At 32.8% G+C, this 17,917-nt stretch overlaps 2 protein-coding genes across 2 annotated transcripts; one reads left to right on the top strand and one right to left on the bottom strand.

Annotated features, from left to right (window-relative positions):
* Positions 1–732: 732 nt before the first annotated feature.
* On the bottom strand, positions 733–2,647 carry LOC134232271 (uncharacterized). Its single transcript, XM_062714232.1, has 2 exons — positions 2,221–2,647; positions 733–1,958 (listed from the first exon to the last, which is right to left on the bottom strand). The coding sequence occupies exons 1-2, from the start codon at positions 2,645–2,647 to the stop codon at positions 733–735; spliced, it is 1,653 nt and encodes a 550-aa protein (XP_062570216.1).
* A 9,490-nt stretch (positions 2,648–12,137) lies between these two features.
* LOC134232270 (uncharacterized) lies at positions 12,138–13,935 on the top strand. Its single transcript, XM_062714231.1, has 4 exons — positions 12,138–12,178; positions 12,588–12,719; positions 13,147–13,248; positions 13,801–13,935. The coding sequence occupies exons 1-4, from the start codon at positions 12,140–12,142 to the stop codon at positions 13,933–13,935; spliced, it is 408 nt and encodes a 135-aa protein (XP_062570215.1). The 5' UTR covers positions 12,138–12,139.
* Positions 13,936–17,917: the final 3,982 nt, after the last annotated feature.

Raw genomic sequence — 17,917 nt, 5'->3', positions numbered from 1 at the left:
TTTCGAGCTTGCATAGGGTCATGGCCAGCTATTTAATATGAAAACAACAGGAGATCACTTCAACTAACTTGACTGGAATGGCATTTTGAGTTCTTACAGTTTCTGTTGCCATTACATTTAACTTTTTTATTTTTCTTTTCTAAAAATTTCTGGACCAGATTCAACCAAAATGGCCATATTTTAACATGTTTCCGTATGATATGACCGATCATGGCTTTGCATACCGTATTTTAAGGATTTCTTTTTAAATGAATCATTTAAGGAATCACTGTCTAGTTTTGAGGGTATGCCAGGGCATCAACAATAGTGGGAAACATGGGATAATTTGCATAACGGGCGAAGCCCGTTATGCTAAAATTATCCCATGTTTCCCACTATTGTTGATGTCCCTGGCATACCCTCAAAACTAGACAGTGATTCCTTATATTTTCATTTTTTATTTGTTTTTGTACTCGTCCAGTGTTTGTATAGATCTAGACTTGAAATACACATGGCATCCATCATGTTTTATATAGGCCGACCTGTGACGTCAAATTTAACTTTAAAAAAATAGTCCCATAAAACACGAAACAAATTAAATGATTTTTTTTAATTACTGTATTCTAATATTGACATTTATAAAATAAGAAACAATAGAATTTAAATCGTGAACAAAGTAATCTTGTTAATTATCATGATAAATATGTGACCTAGATCTATAATAGATTTAGCGGAAGCATAAACTCGTGTAAGCTACTTGTCCGCAGCCATGTTGAAAGTCAGAGTACAGTTAATAAAACGGGAGCTGCTCAGGAAACCGGTCTGCGTTGATGATAGAAAAGAGGAGGAGGTTGAGTTGTCGGAATTAAATGACTGAGTGACGATGGCAGATGATGGCGTTGCTATAGCGATTTGTCGGTCGGAATTAAAGGACTGAGGGACGATGTCGGATGACGCTGTGGCGATTTGTTGACATGATTCAGTGTTGACGGAAGTGGAGTTCTCATTCTCGGCCTCGGTGATAGTTGATAAAGTTGCACTGGCAACTTGCTTTTGATCCGAGGATAGCTCTCTACAATAACTCCGGATTGAAGCCTCATTCCTATGACCGGACATGTACATGATGTGGCGCGCCTCAAACCCAGCATCATTCATGGTTTGGATTGCTGTTGCTCGGAGGTTGTGTGCTGTGTAGCGTTGACATCCTGCCATTTTGCAAATATCAGGTAAGAAATTTACAAACGCTTTCTGAGAAAGTGAGTGAGTGTTGTACCAAAGTTCTTGATCGGGATTCGAGATTGCCTCCCTCACACATTTGTTAAACAGATTTGTAGCAGTAATAGGAGTCTTTGATAGGAAGAACTTCAACATTTGAACTGGGCAAATTTTTGATTGTGTTTCATACATTCGTTTGTCAGCCATCATCTCATGTTTGTCTAATCCACCTTGGTAGTTTTTCTGCTTTGTTTCGTGAGTGAGACAGACATAGGTCAAACCATTTTCGTCGGTTTTGAATTCGAACGAGTCCCTTTTAAGTTGGTGGTGAAACTCAAGTCCTCGCGATACAAAGTGAATTGCTATGGTATACCACATTGCCAAGCGAAGATTTATTGGTGAGGAATATGCAGTCTCTAGAAAGGATGAGATTTTTTGGAGATCAGGTTTGGGAATTATTTCCTTGTGTTTTGTGGGGCGAGATGTTCCCTCTGTCATCCTTTGTTTTAGGAGGCTAGTCAAGCATTTGTTTGCCATTTTGAAAGTTTTATCATTGACAATATCAATATCCCTTCTCAGGTCTGATAGCCGACGGTTGATTGCTGCACGTATGCCTTTCAAAGTATTTTTATGGTACTCTTCATTTGGTGTTTTGGCTTTGCTAGGTCTAGCTTCACAGTAGAACCGTTCAAGTTTAGAGGCTAATTCTTCAGCGCTTACTGATGAAAGGTCAATGTTGTCATTGAAAGTTTCCAAATGCCAATCTACAATGCATGTACATGCACTATGTTACCCGTTAACTTTTATTGTTTAATTTTTCTATATTTTTATCATAATTTTTATACATTTTTTACATTTGATTTGCTTATTATTTGTTTTATTTTAATTTTTTAAAAATTAAATTGATTTTTTATCTGTGATCCTTTTTTTTTTTTTTTTTTACATGTATATCTATTTATACTATAATCTGCACATGTATTATGTTTATAAATTTGTATTCAAGAATCTGCAGAATAATTAACTTACCATCTAAAATTTTGATGCCCCATTTGGTGTGTTTTTTGGTGTTTTTGGATTGAGTCATTTCTTGATAAGTTTTTATCTGCTTCTCTGTAACTTTTCTAAATCTATAACTTGTACTTGGCGTTTCAGGGGGAGGCAAACCAGGATCTGCAGGCTGCTGAAGATCCATTTGAAGTGGAGTTTGCGATAGATGTGGTATTAGGTCCGATGCAGTAATTGAAGCAAGAAGAGAGTCATCATCATCATGAAAGGGATCCATGCCAGGTACATCATGGTCAGAGGGCTCCGGTTTCAGTTCAATTGGAACTAGCTCGGATTTGTTATCAGATATAAGTGAAAGCAATAACTCTGCATCTTCATTGGTTAACTCTGGTCTTTCAGATACTGGGGGGATAACACTAAATTTTCCATAGGACTCGTCAGGCTCCATGCTTATTGACTGTGATTTTGGAAATGATGGGGAGTTGCAGAAGACTGTGTGATTTTAGCAGACGCTCAACAGAATTACTTTATGTATTTGAATAAAACCTGTAATCTACTTAAAGTTCAACAAATTTTTCTATACTTCATTTTTTATTATATTTGTAAAAAGAAATATTATATCTTATTACTTTGTAAACAAATTAAACAAAACAACTATATTTTCTTCAGTGTATTCATACGCCAATGATATACATGCAGGTTGACACTTGACCTTTCAGTAATACAGAAATATACATACCACAGGGTATTATGATGAAATTAACAAGAAACACTTTTGTAGTGTCTATCATAGGGAAAACAATTGGAAATGGAAATATATAGAGATAACAAGCAGTATTCAAGATCAAAAGCCCATTTAACAATACAAAATAGGAGCAGAGCAAACACGGACCCCCAAAACACATGCTGGATTAGGTGCAGTGGAGGAGTAAGCATCCCTCGCCGACCCGTCACATCCGCAGTGTGCTCCTTGTCATGATCAGGAAATGACGGAAAAATCTGTCGTCACTTCAGTGTATAAATAATGGGCTAATAATTAGTATGAAAAACGTCAGCATTTGACTCAATGCAATGATAAACTGTATTTGCTGACAAGGTCATTGTATCTACCATATAACTTACGAAATGATGATTTGAACGAGACGGATGAAATTCTTGTTTCATCAACTTGTTTTTCAATAATTTGAATAAATAAATCCGATGTTTTGTTAAACTATTTTGCTCATTGTGGCCCCGCTCTATCCCTCTCTACCCCTCCCTACCTTAGGCTATTTTCATAGCAATTTAATTTTTCATAGCTTTTTTAATAGCTCTTTTCTAAAATTGTATTTATATATATTGCTTAATCTCTAACTGTGGATCCATACTTTCCTCTTGAGTCATTATTTTAAGAAACGTATAACTAGAATACGTCAGGAAGCTTTCACATTATTTTAATTTCTTTTCTGTTCCAGAAGTTTTCCAATAATTTATTTTCTGTTCCAGTGTTCTTTACGAAGAAAATTTTTAAATGAATGGCAAAACCGAACTCTTACTATTTCGTAATTATATCCCCTTTTATATCCCTCTCATTCAAACTATTTGGATCCCTTTAAATTTATTTTACAATAAAGATATGTTTAAAGTTTGCTCAGTGATTCGGAGAAGAAGATAAATGTCCAAAAGGTTTACGACGACAACAACGACGGCAGGCAACGAAGAATTAAAATTTTCCTCTACCAAATAACATTGTAAAGCTGTAAAAGTATCTTTAAATGTTTCCATCTAACCGTGATTGTGACTTTGGCGCATAACAAGGTCACATCACGATTGCACTTTTTGTCTGTATGATAAATGTAATGACTTTTACTTTTATCGTCAACTTCCCTTACCTATGTAGCAGTATTCTGCATACGGGGTTTATATTTCTCAGTTGATTCGATACGCAAGAACATGCTCTATGCATGAACGAGGTAAGTTAATGACGAACAAGTTGATGAAACAAGAATATCAGCAGTCTCGTTTAAAGTCATCATTTCATAGATTTTATGGAATTTATCAGTAAATATACAATCTATAATTAACATAAATAAGTCGAATGCTGACTGACATTTTTATACTAATTGTTAGGCCATTATTTACGCACTTAATTGTTGACGGATATTTCCCTTTAGTTCCCGATCATGACAGGAATACAAGTAGGTTAAGACCAGTTGGCAAGGGATGCACACTGCGCCATCGCACCCGATCCCAATTAGTCCCTGTATCCTCTGCCGTTCGTTATCTCCATATATTTCATTACAAATATTCACATTCATCAAAACGTCCGTCTTCGTTAAATCCAGTCGAATATCTGTTGGATTGATTGGGCAGTTTGGAGGCATTTAGTTGGAATGCTTCAACTACTCTCGACCAACTAAAGGCCACCCTGCGAAAAGGATTGAATGATATCCCTATGGAATATGAAAGCTGTTGCGCAAAATGCGAAAAGAAAATTCAGATTTTTTTTATTTTCACCTTCGGAGGTACCGTAATATGAATTTTAATAACTCGTGAATAATCAATCACATAAGATTTTGGTAACATGTTGACTAAAGTTGAGTTTAAATGATATATAACAATGTTTGAAAATACGTTCGGAAAAAAAAACTTTAATTCAATTGCTTTCTACTTGTTTCTTTTTTTCTTTTAGAATAGAAGCTTTATTATGTGAGTGGCTCCAGGTTTTGCATTAGAAATTACTAAGGAATGGAATGGAAATACTTCAGAAGTATACCCATGTACTTTTCATTTGAATGTTAAAATCACTTTTAAAATGTTAACTTTAATAACTATGTGAATATAATTAAATATCAAGAGTGACTTCATTGGCTTTTTATTGTAATATAAAATGTGTATGCAATTTCAGTTGATGAGAATTTCACTCTTCATTTAATTTTGAATCAGTTGAACTCTGTTATCCAAGAGTTTGTTTTCAGATATACATTTGACTATGATTATGATTTCATAGATCTTATTGCAAAACTTGCATCCACAGTATACAGTTGTTGACTGGGGTTGGGGGCAACAGTCGAACTGTTGGACCAGTGTGCAAAAAGTTGCCCAAGGCCGAGACCCCTGTCATCAACTGTTTTGTTATACTCCTACCAAATCAAATTCATATATTTAACAAAAGTTAAACTGTTTTGGGAGATAGAGAGGCTTTATCATGTGTATGTGTCTTTATATCAACAATCATGGATCATAACAAACAATGATATATTAAACAGTTCTGAAGCTAAAAGCTACTAGCTAGAATTTGTAGAATACATTTCAATTCTACAATAAATTTGAACACATTTTAATTGCTAATGGTAACGTTACATCCATGAAAAGAAAAGATTGATTTTGTGGAATACTGATTTTCGTGTTCTCAAAATTTCCAAACCTTGGGTTGTCAAGAAGGAGAGCAAGTTCTTCTTCGGTAACATCAACAATATTCGAGTATCGACCGGATTTCATCCTCCTTTGCCGCAGCGAAACGAACATCGGCCAGTTCTGTTTATCTTACCGACATGTTAAGATTACTCGGCACTCCTAAGCTGATAACATTTAAATCACGGTTATGCGAATCAGCCGAGGTTTGTCGAATGAAGAAAAAATAACGCAGTTTCGCGCCATATGACGTCAGTGGGCAACAGTCTTTTTTAACAGTCAATTTTAACAGTTCCTTGGACCGACAGTCGGGGAAACAGTCGATTTGTTGACTTTTTAAAGTAAGAAAATATATAGGGACTGACTAGTAGGGGTATAACAATTTTTTTTTTATGGCAAAGTGAATCTATCCAAATTCAAAATATGTTTTATTTTATTTTATCTGTGAAAGACAATGAAATTTCTTTCAATTTATTTTACACCAAAGGGAAGTAACATCAGATTTGATTGATATATACATATATGTACCCAGTGGTTCTGATTAAATTACTGCAAATATAATATAGTAAACAAAATACAATTGTTTTTTTAAATTGCACTTCTACTTCTTATGTTTATTAGTGAGCAATTCATTCTTCTCTTTTTTTAATCTGATCATTAACTATATCTCACGAAAAACACATATTACTAATCTCAGAGCAAAGAATATAGTTTCTGATGCAACTCAAACTAAAAGATTTAGGTCAAGAGATTAAAATTTTATAAAGGTCATGGGAAACAATTCCTAACACCATAATTTCACATTTTAAACCCAAAGCTACATATGAGAGAATGTTAAATTACAAGTAGTTATATTTTCTGGCCTTTGTTCTGATGTAAAATTAAGATAAAAAATATTCCACTTGTTACTTTTCTTACCCGCTTATCGTTCTTGATTTTGTTGTTTATGACGTCACAAAGGCCCACTGATGCAAACGGATCATTGGATAAAATGTATATCTACTCTATTTTATCAAGTTAATTATATTTTATTTTTGTGAATATAAACGTGTGTCTGTGTTCAGATGAGTTATATGATTTCGTAGTTCCATCATTCAGTTTGAACAAGTCCTTAATAAATAACGGCAACTGAAAACTTGTTTTTTCTTCAGAAGATGACCTTGATGAATATCCTATAACAATTTCCATATTTAATACAAAATCAACAGGATTTCATCGTCTTTTGAAGATAAAATATTAAATGTCTATTTTAAAGTGACAATAATGACGCATCTCTTCAAAAACAGACTTGTTAAAATTTTCCTATAGGATTTGGAATTTTTTTCATACTCATAAATGTATACACTTTCAGAAAATTACAAATTTTTTAAGTAAATAATTCTGATTATTTCATTAAAATTAATAATTATTTATGGTACATAAATATACACTAGACAAAATTTCTAACGCACCACTTGTTATTTTTTATTTGTGAATTGTACATTTGCCGGATCAGTTCTAGTGTATATGATATCCCATTATTTCAAAAGCAGTGGGATTGACAAATGTCTTGGCATCATGAAAAAAACCCTTGAATGACCTTCTTGTCCGAAAACCAATTTCCAGCTGTGCACTGCGCACCATTTTTGCACAGATATGAAATTCTTGATCACTAAAGGAGGTCTGTGAGATTGCCACAGGAGAAGTCTCCCAGTTAAAAATCAAATAACTAATAGTCATGGACTCTCATATCCCCTAGTAATCACCTGATACCTCGGTCTCTATACCAAAAAGTAAAATATTAATTCTCTAAGGTGGTGCGTTAGCAATTTTGTCCAGTGTATACATCGCAACGTGTTCGAGGTCCCACATTCCATGCTATACATGTACACGCATGCGTATAGTTTTCATAAACAAAACAGCATGGTAAGAGAGGGAAGCCCGGTAGGCCTGCTACATTGACAAAATCGACCAAAACGGAAAACAAAACGAAAAATAGAGCTTGAAATTAAAAAACAACTTTCCTAACAAAAATTTAGTTGGAAGATTAATATTATCATTGGATGAAGAAGAAACGGGATCTCGGCGACATTAACGTGGGACTCGCGAAGGTTCTACCCTACATGTTTGTTGATACATGCTATCATTTCTCGTATCTCCATGGCTTCCAAAGAAAAAAAACAGTGTAAACTCAACATAAAAGTGCACTTATGACAAATAAAAATTTATTGCCATTTGAAGTGCAAATTGTATTGGAACTGCAGAAAGATATTTTGTTTGACATTTTGCCGCGATGACGTATGATTTGGTGGATTTTCCTTTCCTGCACCCCAATACACAAAACGTCAACATTTGTACTTATAATCATGTTAAATTCGTCTGAACGCAGACTAATATGTTAACTATTATTAATTAACCGGAGAGTTAGATATTTTCATTATCAGAATTGCTTTTACTTAATATTCCATTATAATTGTTTACAAACCCTACATTGTATGCACGTGCCATTTGAGAATTCACGTGGTACAAGTAAAAAGATCTGTTGTACGACCCTTGATTTTCCGGCAGATTCTAATTACGTTAATATTTATTTTTCTAAAAATGCTTCCTTCAACTTTTTACCTTATTCCTGAATGATATATTTGGTAAATTTGAATGAAAAAGCACTCGATTTGCAGCCGTATTGCCGATTTAAATCGAGGAAAATCGCGAAATGCAACAAAGAATAGAATGATGTATTATTTAAGATTAAAATATATCAACTTACAATAGAAATTTGATTAGGCCTATAGAAATATAAAAGGAAATTTTATCAAGTATGTCGGGAATATCCCTCATGTATACTTCAAAAATAAACACGGGGACCAGTGGTATTGAAGTCCATGATAAGCGTGTACCACTTAAAATGTCAGCATGTTTAATGTTTCATATTCTCTGATCTGAAAGACACATATTGTTGCAATATCGATATAGCAGTAGAATCCCAGAGTATATGACAACATGATCGTACAGCCGGAAAGACAATACATTATTACGAGTACTAATAAGAAGAAATTAATTTTAACGTGTTTAAGGTTAAAGCAAATGAGATTCTTTCAATACAGTCACATTGATACGTTCTGCTCTTTGATATAAGACTGTCAAAATACTTTTAAATATACGGTGTATGCAGTATGGTTTAAACTTCGAAAAAAAATCGATTTCTTATCTATTCATGAAATCCTCATTTTCAATCATTTCATAGATGTATTTTTACTTAATGAATCCATGATATATATATATTTTTTTTTCTGCGTATGCTACGACGTTTTGGTTTTTGTTTGAAAGTCGTTTGTACTAACAAACGCAAAATATACCAGTTTAAGTTGTTAAGTTCTTGTCCTAATTGTTAAAAGCCATCTGGGAAAAATGCTAAATTTCGAGAATTTTCTTTTACAAAAAGTATGGAAAAATCGAAAATCAGGGGGGGGGGGGGGGGGCACAGAGTGAAAGACAGAAGATGGGGTAGAGTGTTGTACATCAATAAGTGAATATAATTAAACGCTGTCAAATAATTAGAATTGAATTAATTGAATAAAACATTAACACAATAAAAATTTCATGATTAACTTCACATTTGAAAAAAAACATAAAAGCTTCAGGCCCTACCTATCATATATATATATAGGTAGTGCATTCACTTGGTCTAAATTGTCCAGAAAAATTGAATCATTGACCACATAGGACTCTTGATGATAAAAACAATTTTGTAAATAAATGCCCTGCATATAAAAGTGAATTAACTCTCACTCTCCCATCTTTCTCTCTTTCGATTGCTTTTATCCTCTCTCTCAATCAGTCGAAGTGTCAAACGATGGTCGAGAATAGTCACGTACAAATAAAACATGCTAAAAATCTTGCAAATATGTGATGAAATTGATAAAAAGAAATACCAGCCTGTTTGAAGATCGTATGATTATACAAGGTTTAAGTCATGATGATGATATTTCTTAAATTTAAGCTGCAAAATGACATGTTGCGTAGCCTTGAACAGCGACTGGGCCTTTCTGACGTCATAGGCTAAGGGAGATAAGCAACGTAAGTCAAAGCTCATTTTCCCGACTGAGTAATTTTGATCAATTGTGTTGTCGCTATTTTGCATTTAAAAGCTAAATAACATTTTCAGTCTCATAGTATCAGCTTAGATAAAGTCATTCCCGTATGTAACTCATTATGTTCAGGTATTTGTCTCTTATGACCTTTAAAAACTTTTTAAAAATTACTTAAAGAACGAAAGATCTTTGTCATAAGGAAAATATTTGTGAACCAAAAAGCCCTAGTCCCAAACGTCCAAATGTTGAGCAAAAAATAAGGTTTTAAAAAGTAGATCAAACTCCAAGGAAAAAAGAATAAGGAGATAATTGTTGGTCCCTTTGTCACATAAAATACAACTGTGAGATACATTTAAATAGGAAAAAGGTTATTTAGGTAAGTATTGCATCTCGTGGGATTTTTATTCTTTTAAAATTTATTTGCCATATAAATGCAGCACGTTTGTTCTATTTTACGAGCATTTTTGTTTTCTGAGCATATCTCTGAGATTTTCTAGAAAAATGAGGACCGTGGATGGCCTGGTCCAAATTTCATATGTCTATCTAAATTGATCACAAATATCTTATCTTGAGAGTCAGTTAGTGCTCATCTAAAAGTACTTACGGCCGGTAAAAGGTACCATTTATGTTCTTTCTCAACTTTCACATAATATTTGTCCTAACTCTCACTCGTATTTTTCAACAGATCTAAATAATATGTCCTTAGGAGCAAGATACACGAATTAAGGGCAACTCAAAGCTTGATATTGATAACAAAAATAATGGTTTTGGAATCCTAATATTTTGTAAATATAATTAATTATTCATATAGGTTTAATGAATAATCACAATTTAATATAATTTCTCCAAAAACAATAATCACTTTTTGTTTAAAGTTCGGTATTGTATTTCACTATATTTTAAAATGATACTGCTTCTTGAATTTTCGCAAGATAACAGTTTTCTCCAACCTTTGTATCCCTTTTTCAATAACAGACAAACACGTCGACAGGGGGATCTAACTGGTTAGAACGTCTGCTCCAGAGTCGTGGGTTAAGGAGCTGATCGGTTCAAATTCCACTGAAGGACTCAGCGACCTGTCCTAAGGATGCGATTCTTAAAACCGAGGTCCCGCGTTGCAGATGTTGTTGGCATGAAAAAGACCCTCTCTGCTTATTAGGCCTGAGTTCCGAGTTAAGTTTCATATGTAGCTCTCCACCGACATGTTGTTGCATCTCCATATGAGTGCATGAATAATTCATGAGAGGGACTTAAACAACAAACAAACATACAAAAACAAATTCATTAGAGTTACCAAAGTTCTCAAAAGTATTATTGTCCGTCCTCTTCCTTTAACTTAGTTGGACTCATCATTAAATTAGCATTCGACTTAACGATAGACTTTATTTGGTGTAAAGGTCATATATCGACTATAAAACGTGCGAAATATTTATTTTAACCCGAACTGTGTATATCCTTGTTTTATCAACTCGTTTGTCAATAGCCTGCTATCTTGTGAAGATATTGTTCGTTCGTACATCATGTTCTTACACATCAAATCATCTGGGAGATATAATTTCCATATGAAAGTGATAAGGATATAAATACTGTATCACTAAATTATTTTCATTATGAAGTATGCTGGACAATGCGCTAAAAATGAAAAGAAAGGCCTGGCAGAATGGAAAAATCAGTTGAGTGATACATTGAGAAATTGCATTAAAGGGGAGAAATTGGTGGCCTGTCTATTATTTTATTTTAATCCGACCAGACGAAGAAATAAAATTTGCATGAAAATTAGTTTTTTCACCTAACAAAGTATATATACATGTAACAACATAGCTATCTGAATGTTACCTGATTCTTTTAAAGAACGTGGTTTGAATTCATGTTCCTGAGTTTATTCCATACCATTAGGTTTCTTGGATTATTATAAAAGCGCTCAATGTTTCTAATAATGCTAGTTTAATTTTCATCAGAGTAATATTTTAATCTAAGAATTATCTTTTCATATTTAAGAACAGTAACAGTGAGTTGTGTAATTAATTAATCATTTGTATAAGAAAGGTAGTTTATCAAAATTAAGCAATACTGGTAAAACTGCACATTTAATTACTTTTCACGTTTTAGGTAAAAAAAAATGTCAAGAGCAAAATATACATAGTATCTTCATAAATGTATGACAAGCTTCAATGCAACAGTGTCATTTCGACAACATAAGTGAGTCGATCGACTCTTGTAGATTGAATAATTTTTTCCCCTAAATTATAATTCTTTGATTTTGTTCCGGGAGCATCGGTCATTTTAGGACATTATTCTTCTTTGAGGACAAGTTTACAAAGATCGTAAATAGCATTCCGTGAGCACATTTGTGTGAGCACTTATCGACTGTTAGGATAAGAAATATCTGATAAGTCTATGCATATAAATATGAAACAAAAATTTGTATCTTGACGATTCACATTTCTCCAGAGACCTATCTGAACAAGAAAACAAAAATGCCAAGAATCATTTTGTTTTCATTCTGCGTTTATATGGTGAGTAAATCTAATATACATTTTTTAAAAAAAGATATTCTAAGTAATGGATTAATTCTAAATCATTACCATTTAACTTAACCACCTACTTTGTCAATAAGGAACTTCGTGTCCTTTGGTTTACATTGGTTCTAAAAACTAACTAAAGGGATTGAACAGCAGGCATAATGTCATGGAAAATCCAATTTTTTACAAAGAAAAAATATAAAAAGTATATAAAAATACTATAATCTCAGAATCCTTGATAAAAATACAAAGCATTTATAACGTGTATTTTGAAAATAATTTTAAGAGGAGTTTTCAAAAGTTTCCTCATAAACATCAATTCGCCACTTTTATAAAAAAAAGGATCCTTTTTTAAATTCATAATAAGTGTATATCCTTTAATACAAAAACTATTTCTTTCAAGGCTTTAGCTGCCACAACCACCAAAAGGCCACAGCATTCCACGCATGCCCATAGGCCACATTCCCACGGAACACGCCCCACTCACGAGGCGTCTGTGGGAGAATCTTTCTCATTCTACTACGACTACCACACGGTAAGAATTCTCATTCTACTACGACTACCACACGGTAAAAATTCTCATTCTACTACGACTACCACTCGGTAAAAATTCTCATTCTACTACGACTACCACTCGGTAAGAATTCTCATTCTACTACAACTATCACACGGTAAGAATTCTCATTCTACTACAACTATCACACTGTAAGAATTCTCATTCTACTACGACCACCACACGGTAAAAATTCTCATTCTACTACGACTACCACACGGTAAAAATTCTCTTTCTACTACGACTATAACACATTTCTTGTCGGAGATAAACTTCAAGATTGTGAAATAAATGTACTTTTGGTGAATGCATTTCGAGATTTTAAAAATACAGAGAGTCTGAAGTTGTAAATTTTGTAAGTTTAATTAAGACAAATTCTGATGAACGTTTTGTAAACATTACATTACAGCATGTTTTGTCCGTAAGATCTGGACATACCTGTTATCTGTATAAAACAAGCTCACAGGAACAGATGAACATTCATTCGTCACATGGACTTCATACAATAGAGGTAAAAGATAATTAAACAATATGCTATTGATCAACTTAATGTTGTCTAAAAGCGCAATATTATTTTGGTCAGAAAAAGGGTAGTTATAATACTAGTATTGGACTCATAGACAACTAAAGCTTCTTTTATGGTACTTAACAAATAGACAAAAAGAGCCGAACAAGTTGCTCCATGTTTGCCAATTTGTTTCATAAAAGCCATAAAACTGAGCTAGTCCTCGACTAAAAATAACTTGAAATTAGGTTCACTGATATGACAAAATGATTTACAAACATCATTTTTAACAATGAAAAGGGAACCATTATAGACTAAAATCTTTTTTTTATTTACCTTAAGGGGTGTTTTCAAAATTGAAAACTTTATTGACGATTTTAATGACACGAAAAATAACAATCACTACTTCTTTCTTGAAATTGAGTATATAAATTTTTATATTACAATATTAAATAAGGGCACCGCACCTCTTGAAAGAAGTGGATGAAACCTATAATATAATTCGCTTGAAGGAGTTTATCTTGTTTTTAATGTTTTACATTTTTCTTTTTTTTTCAGAAAAATGTGATCGATATCATCGACTCCAATCCCAAAATGGTCTCCATGACACACGATGCTCTGGTTGCTATGCATGCAGTACTTGGACATCTATGTAACCCGACGCGCTACACCCATATTTATCAGATTAACTAGTTTGCAAAAGCAAATTAGTGGGTTCCACTCATTTACCTGTATTTGTTAACAAATGATTGATGATATTAAAGCTTTAAAGAATTTTTTTTGTTTTGATTTTTAAAACATTCATAAAGAACAAATTGTAACAAGGTTTACGAGAGGTATAAAGTGAGGTAATGGTCTGAAATATATATATGTTCTTTGGTACTTTTTATTTCATGATTTCTTGGATATATTGTGCTGATATATAAATTAACCTGACTTGAAAGATATTGATTTTTTTTAATTATGATTGAAATTCCTTTGCTTTTTATCTGAAAGCTGAATAAGGTTCACTGCTCAAAAGTTCTTTTTTTCGATTTACCCTGCAGATTATTGCTATCTTCTCTATTTTGAAACCTGCCGTGTCAATTTTAACCAAGTACTTCATATTTTAACATGTACATGTATATGTTTCGGGGGTGAAGAGAACAAAAACATCATCAAACAAAGATAATATTAGAAATAATCCTGAAATAGGGACAACCATAACTTGAGAACTTAAAGGAGATAAAAGCAGAAATAAGTTCAGTTTGATAAGTTAAAATATAAAATTTATCTCGGGAAGGGTTATTTCAAACAAACTTGAATCAACACTACCCGAGGTTGCTCCAATATTTATGTGACTAATCTTAACCTAAATAGATTTGGCAAGAGTTTCCCTATATTTTTAACTTTTATTTTGCCTTGTTCTACTAGCGGCACAAGATTTAATCCAACATTATCTGAGGATGTTTTTGAATTAATATGTAAAATCAAAACATTGTTGTTTTTGAGAAAAATTGAAGAATCTTTTTATTTCTTTGTTAACATTTAAACCTGTAGTAGCCCCATCTAATAATGGTTATCATAATATGAACTAATTGAAGTCTGCATTACATAATGTATCTGCAGATGCTTCTAAGTTTACATTATTATGATTAAACACAGCTTTGCTGTTGTTGAGAGAGTTTTTAATGTTTCTTCCTAAATATGTATTTCTTTATAAAACTTTGATTGTCCCTTGTTGCCCCGCCCTGTCCCCGGGGGTTACGAATTGAAGAGACTTGATTCTACACTACCATATAGTACGTTTCCACAAAAAATGTTACCATTCATTCAATCACAGCTTCTCCTTTATTAAGCAGAAACTTTGTTCTTAAAATCCTATACATTCCTAGGCAAATCTTTGATTGACCATTGCGGTCTCACCATACATTTATTCTTGATGGAACAGTTGATGACCCTATAACAAAGTATGCTTTGATAACTATATAAATGTAATATTTTATATCCTAATTAGTTCTTCGTGGTCTTTTTCATCGTAATTTCAAATGTTTCTGTGGATGGAGTTATAATCCTTCTTTACTTTAAATTCAGGTGAGCGTTTAGTCCAAGAGGTTCCCAAGGGATGACCGTGACAAAGAAATATACTTGTGATATTTGATAACCATAACTCTACCAAGAAACAAGAAATAGAAATATAAAGGATGAAAGTTTTCGCTGGATTCTTTCGATTGTTTTTTTTTTAACGTCCCTCTATGAAAAAATTTCTCTCATATGGAGACTCCACTACTTGCCAGTGGAAAACTGCAAAATTTGTCCTTTACTCGGTAATCAAAGGCATTGAGTAGTGGGGGATCTTTTTCGTGCCAGCACCAGCTGCGACAGGTACTTCCGTTGAGACGGTCTTATCCGAAAAACCGGTCTCCACGGCCCACAGTGGAATAAATATTCTGTCAACTTACTCCGCGACTCTAAATCAGACGCTCTAAGCACTTCTTAAAGCGGGCTATGCAACACATCGTACGTTACAGACAAAATTAAAGTTTGGCATATTTTGAATGTGTAGTTTAGTTTAAGAATTATTTCATTCATAATATACAAAAAAAGTATACAATGAACATGGATTGAACAGCAGGCCAACGGCCTATATTAGTTTTTTCCATTTGAGATCAAGGTACATTTTACATATTTGAGTTCTAAAAGACATATATTTATAAACTAATATTAAAAGAATTAAACAGTACATAATTGAAGGAAAATTGAGGGAAAACAGTGGGTAGAGAAAACAATAAAATTTAATTTTAAAAAAAATATGGAAAAAACAAAGAACAAAAAAGAAAAAAATTATAGAAAGAAAAAAGAACAAAAAAGAGAAAAGATAAGAAGAAGAATAAGAATATGTGGGGAAGGCTCAGAACCATACTTGAAATTTTTTATGTACTTTTAACCTGAACATGCTGAAGGTCAAGATTGAAAGACATGCTACACAATACTTCATATATTTTCTAATTCTAAAATCTTTTAGTGTTTTTTTTTTTTTTTTATAAAATTATGAACTTGGTCAAAGAACATGTCAACATATTTTCACTAAGGGGTAGACAATCATAACCAGATAATACAATATTGACATCTCTTGTTATGTCATGGTCACTCATATATGCAATCAAAGAGTGCCTGGCAAGATCATAACATGGGCATTGAAAGAAAAAATGAAAAGAGTCTTCAAAAAAATAACCACATTTTAAGCATTTAGGAGAATAAACTAAGTTATGATTATACAAAACTGCATTAAGATTACTACCTATAGAGAAGTTTCTCAACTGACAGTGGAGTATATTTATTTTTCTTTGAATATGTAACATCTCAAACTCCAAGGTCAAAGTCAAGTTTGTCTCAAATAAAATTCTGATCACAAGAAATACACCTGTGAAATGTGTTAGAAATAGCTTTTACCAATCAAAGTAATGGCCACGAATAAAGTATTTTCTAATAAACAGCTAAACGGACAAAAATACAGTCAATAAATAGACATACAGACGGAACAAAAACTATGTTTCTTAATCATGGATTTTGTGGGCATAGAATAAAAAAGGATGGAAAGATCAGTAGGGATTAAGTTTCTTAGGTGAATACTGTAATCCATGGCCCTTTCCCTGAATCTATTTGCCATATGTATTCTTAGCATACCTTTGTTTTTCTTTTAGATTTTCTAGAGAAATGGGAATCGTGAATAACCACGCGGGAAACTAATTTTAGATGACCATCTAACTTATCACAAATCTCATATCCCCAGAGTCAGTTAGTGCTCACCTAAAAGTACTCACGGAATACAGTACGTATTATTTACGTTCGCTATGAACTTTCACATACTAAATGTCCTTTTTGTCGATCATATTTTTATGCAATAAAGTGTACTAACGGCATGCAAAACCTGAACAGAGATAAAATAATGCATTGTAATAACACCAAATTAAAGATTAAATTATGTAGATTTTTTTTATAAATACGACTAATAATGTATAAATGACTATATTATTCCAACATACCCGTATAAGTGGAAATTTTGGTGAGACGCAAATTTAGCGATTTGTCCAAAGAAAAATAGGGGTTTTATTTTTTAGCGAAATGCAATTTTAGCGATTTTAAAATGTTCACTAAAGAAGCTTTTACAAATAAAACATAATTAATTTTTAGCGATATGAAATTTTAGCGATCTCAACATCTTCCCTGAAAATGCTAAAATTAAATCTTAAGTTTACATCTAGCATGTCCTACAGATAATGGACAAGTTTACTGTATTCCTTTACCGCTGCATCTAAAATTTTCCATTACAAACAATTTTACAGTGCTTTGATATTGACCACATGAAAAAAAATCTTCACAGTGTTTCTTGTTCTTCTGATTAATCATTTAATTTCGTGTTGATAAACGTTTATTTTTCATATAAAGGAGGACTTGAAGATCGTTCAAAATTTCTCAAACGGTGATAAATAAACTGACAGTTAAATCTCTTTTATCAGATAATTTCTTGATATATAGTAGATTTTTAAAAAACATTGGATATAAGAGAAGGTATCAAATCAAATTATTTATTTCTTAAGCAATTCCAAACAGTCTTGCCTTCTTTTCCAAGTCTTAATTTGCTTCGATATTGCTTCTGCTTGGGAAATAGGTCGCTTTAGGACACTATTCTAGT

Source organism: Saccostrea cucullata, unplaced genomic scaffold (genome assembly GCF_032062105.1).
Source record: "Saccostrea cucullata isolate Sc308-1 unplaced genomic scaffold, CSIRO_AGI_Scuc_v1 ctg9521, whole genome shotgun sequence".
NCBI lineage: Eukaryota > Metazoa > Mollusca > Bivalvia > Ostreida > Ostreidae > Saccostrea > Saccostrea cuccullata.
This window is presented reverse-complemented; position numbering and strand designations above follow the sequence as displayed.

Excerpts from the sequence above, each read along its gene's own strand:
- LOC134232271 (XM_062714232.1), bottom strand. The coding sequence starts at position 2,647 with ATGGAGCCTGACGAGTCCTATGGAAAATTTAGTGTTATCCCCCCAGTA. Across the intron at positions 1,959-2,220 it reads GGGCATCAAAATTTTAGATG|ATTGGCATTTGGAAACTTTC; the intron begins GTAAGTTAATTA and ends CATGCATTGTAG.
- LOC134232270 (XM_062714231.1), top strand. The coding sequence starts at position 12,140 with ATGCCAAGAATCATTTTGTTTTCATTCTGCGTTTATATG. Across the intron at positions 12,179-12,587 it reads TTTCATTCTGCGTTTATATG|GCTTTAGCTGCCACAACCAC; the intron begins GTGAGTAAATCT and ends ATTTCTTTCAAG. Across the intron at positions 13,249-13,800 it reads ATGGACTTCATACAATAGAG|AAAAATGTGATCGATATCAT; the intron begins GTAAAAGATAAT and ends TTTTTTTTTCAG.